The 5,239-nt window shown below is 47.8% G+C and overlaps 1 protein-coding gene across 1 annotated transcript in view; it reads right to left on the reverse strand.

Annotated features, from left to right (window-relative positions):
• SLC25A33 (solute carrier family 25 member 33) overlaps positions 1 to 1,388 on the reverse strand; it is a 15,828-nt gene extending 14,440 nt beyond the window's left edge. The window contains exons 1-2 of the mRNA XM_019511773.1: positions 1,032 to 1,388; positions 698 to 877 (exon numbers count right to left, since the gene is read on the reverse strand). Of these exons, the coding sequence (XP_019367318.1) occupies positions 698 to 877; positions 1,032 to 1,060 (209 nt within the window). The 5' untranslated portion in view covers positions 1,061 to 1,388. The remainder of the gene's footprint in view (positions 1 to 697; positions 878 to 1,031) is intronic.
• Positions 1,389 to 5,239: the final 3,851 nt, after the last annotated feature.

The following is a 5,239-nucleotide window of genomic DNA, read 5'->3' on the forward strand; positions in this document are numbered from 1 at the left end:
TTAAAAAAAAAAAAAAAGAACAAATGAATTTTAGTGGCAGGAAGCAGCCTATCTGATGACCAAAGCAGAGGCACAGTGTGGGTGGGCAGCAATGAAAGGTTTTTCCCCAGGCTGTTCCGCAGATTTGGAAGGAAAGACTCTGGGAGTGAAAGAGGGGAGCTCAGTCTCTGGGGCTCACTTAGTCTCTCTGTCACTTTGCCAAGATGTAGCCCATTCAGCAGGACTTGCTTTACCATGCCTTACCAGTACAGAGGGACTGCAAAATAGAAACACGCGTCCCAGGAGCAAGACGGCAGAAAATCCACACTTCCTCTGCAGTAAAAAGCACTTGGCATCTTTTGCACGATGGCATATACACATCACCAGGCGAGACATATAATATGCTCTTAATCCTTCAGATATAATACTTACCAGAAAGCCTAAATCCAGTTAAAAGTAACGTCCCATTTTGTTACACAAACTAATACCCTTTAGAGAGCTTGTCCATGCTGCTGGGAAGTCGATTCCTTTGAAAGTTCAAAGAAACACCCACCAGCCTGAAGGATTAATTCAACTTTGAAGTAGATAAGGCACAATTCTTATTTCCCCAGTGCCAATCAATCAGCAGTGACAACATGCAAGTGTCAAGCTGGCGCAAAGGAGATCAGACCCAGGCCTGCTCCTGTGGGCAGCACCGAGCGATGAGGTCTGCACTCACTTGAGAACCCGGAAAAGCCCAGGCGATACGGATGTTGGCCTGACCACTCCATCTCCGCTGATGGTCCCCAACTGGACTTGAGGGTAGTAGACAGCCTGGAAGGCAAGCTTTGAAGACTGGAGCCTGGTCTTTATTACTTCCAAGGGACAAGTAAAGATGGCACCAACCGTACCGCCGCATCTGTAAGATAAAATACAAATAAGGTACAGGGTCAGGGAACAGTAGCCATACAGGAACTGCACCATACAGCAGGGTCATGATGTGATCTCTGAAATAATTTTGCCTTTTGGCCTCTACTACAAAGGAAAAAATAGTTACAGACTGTTGTGTTTACCTGGCTGTCAGGAGATGGCTAGCTCTCATCTCAGACAAGTTTAGTAAATCATTTTCTAGTCACCACATGCACAGGTGTGTGGCAATGGGGTTTGGGAGGTTAGAAAAAACACAACAAAAAGCAATAACAACTGATCAGCTCTTACTCCCATGTTCTGTGCCCCTGTTTGCCTAGATCTCCTGATCCGACTTGTGCAAAAAGTTGGCTTTCCATAAAAGAGGCATGACAAGTCCAGATTTTAGTGTGGTTTTGGACCTATGACAGGATCTGTTGGCTTAGCTGGTCTGCTCCTCAGGGGGCAGGGACCACTGGGGTGCATCAGAGCGCAGCTGCTGGGGAGCAGGGTGCCTTGTGCTGCATGCAAGGCCACTTCTCTCTGGCATCATATTTAATGTAGTAATATGTATTCATACTCCCCATTTGTGGAAGTGGTAGATGAGTCTCTTTCCAGTCCCCAAGTTAATCTGTTGCTGAAAAACTAGCTCATATTTGGAAACGGGATGCGTGGATAGAAGAGCTGGGCAAGAGGACGTGCTATATGGATAACTGGGACCCCTCGACTCAGATCTGGAAAGTAGGCCTGTCCGAAGCAGAAAGTATTCACTTTGGATTCGGCAATTCGGAGGAACAGCGATTCGAATCACTGTCCCGATTCAAATCACTGTCCCGATTCGATTCAGCAAATCCGGATCTGAAGATATTTGGTGCCAAATCTTATTTGGCCATAGACTATACAGGCAGGCAGTGCCAGCAGGAGCAGCTCGGGGAACAGCCAGGCAAGCCACGGCTTGAGCCGGAGCCCTGGGAGAAGTCGTGGCTCATCCGGCTGCTCCCCGCCGGGGCAAGGCAGGCAGTGCTGGCAGCCCCAGGAGAAGCCGCGGGGGCTGGGGAGAATGATCGGGGAATTGGGGAATCTAACCGGGAGCTGGGGGAAAGCCCCTGTTTGCTCCCCCAGGCCCAATCATTCCCCCAGCTCTCTGTTCGATCCCCCAGCCCCCACGGCTTCTCCTGGGGCTGCCAACACTCCTGCCTTGCCAGGGTGGGGGGGAAGAGAAGCAGCCGGATAAGCTGCAGCTTGAGCTAACAGCCCCAGGAGAAGCCATGGGGGGTTGGGGGGAATGACTGGAGGCTGGGGGAACAAACAGGGGCTTCCCCCCAGCTCCCAGTTCAATCCCCGAGCTCCCCAATCGTTCCCTCCAAACCCAGTGGCTTCTCCTGGGGCTGCCAGCACTGCCTGCCTCGCCCTGGTGCAGGGGCAGCCGGGGGAGCACCCAGATGGGCCGTGGCTTCTCCTGGCGTTGCCAGCTCAAGCCGGGGCTCATCTGGCTGCTCCCTGAGTTGCTCCCACCGCCACTGCCTAGTGCTTGCCTGTACAGTCTATAGCCGAATCTCCCCGAATTGATTTGGAGGCTTCCGATCCAATTTGGAGAGATCAATGGGTCTCCCGATTTCATCTGGATTCAGAGATTTGGCTGCCGAATCGGGCTGATTCTCCTCTGAATCGAATCGGCTACTTCACACCACCGTACCGGAAAGCTCACGCAAACAAATAGATCAACATGTTACAACACCACTATTAACAGTTTAAAAAAAAAAAAAAAAGCACGTGCTTCATGAGCATTAAACAAATCCTGTCCTTGACAAATAAGAAATTGTTGCCACATGAGTCAAAGAATGAAGACAACAAAGTTTAATAAGAACCATTTCGCTTGCATTCAGTTTGTCTTTTGTTTTCCCAACAGTACTGCCGTTTGCTGAGACTGCTGCTCTTGTGGATCAATTCTTATCACTTTCCCACTGCTTCTGCATACTGACAAGCCAACCTCCTGCTTTAGTGTGCACCTACAATCTTTATAACAAGGAATGGTTCTTGTCAGCAGATGGTACGGCAAACCAGAGCTCCCAAGTCATTTGCAACTTACTGTGTGTACAGAAGCCATGAGCTATGCTACTACACACGTTGCAGGGAGACACACTGCCAGTTAGTGAATCTGAAAGCCAGCAACTAAACATGACGACAAAACCAAGATGAACAGGCTGCATCTTGCAATGTGTTGTTTTGAGAAGTGGAGTTTAGTTTTATTTATCAGCACCTCAAAGCCGGCTAGCAAATGCTCTGTGGTAGATGTTGTGCAAGAATAGACTTCTAGTAACACTGCTAACATCTCTACTGAGAAATGGAGCAAGGCTGCTGGGAAGGACAGTATGCAACTTTGTGGATCAATGAGGTTCCTCTGCTATACACTGCCAACGAAAGCAGTGGTAGAACGAACACGGGGGAGTAGTGCTGATTCCCATCTTATATACCTGCTGCTTCCTGCAACAGCATTACAGCTCTGCTGTAATATTGATCCCTGCCAATGCAGCAGCGCTCAAAGCAGTGTGGTCCAGCAAACACAGGAGCCATGGGATCTAGTCTCATCTCTCTGCCTTTGGCCTGATGAATGACCTTAGTCAAATCATCTCTCTCCTGCACCTCAGGTTCCTTATTTATAAAATGCGGCTGGAGGTGCTGTCCTCTTTTGTAAAGCACCCCAAATTCTTTAGTTAACATTAGGAATCAGAACTTGTGGTAGAGGTGGTATCTTTTATTAGACCAACCAAATTTTTGCAAAAATCTTCAATTGCAAGCTTTCGGGCAGAATTTTTTCTGCAAAAATCTAGCTGGTCTAATAGAAGATAGCACCTCTGCCACGAAGTCGGATTCCTTTTACCTCTAGACCAATATGGCCACAACCTGCATACCTGATAGTTAACATTATGATTTTTAGCAGATGAGCTTGATGGAATTTCAGAAGGCCACAGTGACAATTTCAGCTGTTTCAGAGGCATTTTCGACAGCTGAGCCTGCTGGCAAGGAGGCATTTTGTTTACACAAGTGTCTCAGCATGTTACCACTTCAAGAAACGCTGCGTATGAGATCCCCTTCAGAAAACACCACTCGAGTCAACACATTTACTCACGTGGAGCTCATTGAGAAGCTGCAATTTAGGTAGTGCCCATGAAAGAAAAGCAAAGCACCACCCCTCAGTTTAAGCACATGCAGAGCGGAGCCCAAGGGGATGCAACAAACTGGCTGGCAAAGGCGAAGGGTTGATTTTCGTGGGCGCAAGGAGGGACAGGCCAAGGCCATATCTACACTGAAAGTGTGCTGGCAACGTTCCTTACAGGCGTGACCTTTGCAGCATTTCTACCCAGGTGAACCCCTGGTGCAGATGGTGACACACACTTTCATTTTCACTTTGAGATGTTTATACTAAGTGCCTTACCCAAGTATCTGTAGCAGCAACATTTTTAATTGTAGGCTAGTCCTTACTGCAGATATCATCAGGACACTGAGGACCATCCGAGTAGGGAAGACAATACTTCGACACCCGTTTCCCCAATAAGGTTTGCAGGTGCTGGATTAGGATTCTGCTACTCTTTACCACAAATACCCCTGCACAGTCACATGCTTGCATAAGTATGAGACCTTTAGAAATGCCACCACTGACATGGGCACTAACTTCCTGACCCCTTGCCCCTTCAGAGCACAAGTTGGAAGAATTTATCTTGGACCTGGCACAACGCCTGGATTTTATAGTAACAGGCAGCAAGGGAAACAGCTTTGCCTCCAGCCATTTTAATCTTCTTAATTTTGACCTTGGCTGGCGAATAAAGCAACACCACTGTTTATGAAGCTAGGCCTATAACAGCTGAAATACTGTCATTTGGGTAGAGGCTAAAAGCATCATTCACAGAACGAGCAGCCTGGCGGTTATCAGGGCTTTGCTTGCTTTGTGCACTGGGCTAGAGTTTGGACATCAGCTTTCTGCTCTGTAAACACAAATTTGGAGAGTAATGCCATAGCATATCTTTCCCATTTCATTATACACATCTCGTGCTGTGTACATGTTCACCTGGATACGGGGGAGAGGAGGCCTCAGCGTAGGGAAAGCCTTTTCCCAGAAAGACTTTTCTGTTTGTTCTCAAAGTTCAGATTTAAAAATAGCTTTGATCTGGAAGAGTGGTCTAGCTAGAGATAAGCAGAGGTTTACCCAAGCCCCTCTTCTCTGCTTAGACCCAAGTAGGGCATAAGTCAGCTCTGTTTTTGTGGTGCAATATTCAGGAGCAGCTACAAATAAATGATACAAGCAATGAAATAGGCTCAGCATGTCTACACCTTCATATTCCCAGCTCGATAAGCATAGCTCAGAGAGTAGGGCAAC

This window comes from Gavialis gangeticus, unplaced genomic scaffold (assembly GCF_001723915.1).
Source record: "Gavialis gangeticus isolate Ggan-Ray unplaced genomic scaffold, GavGan_comp1, whole genome shotgun sequence".
NCBI lineage: Eukaryota > Metazoa > Chordata > Crocodylia > Gavialidae > Gavialis > Gavialis gangeticus.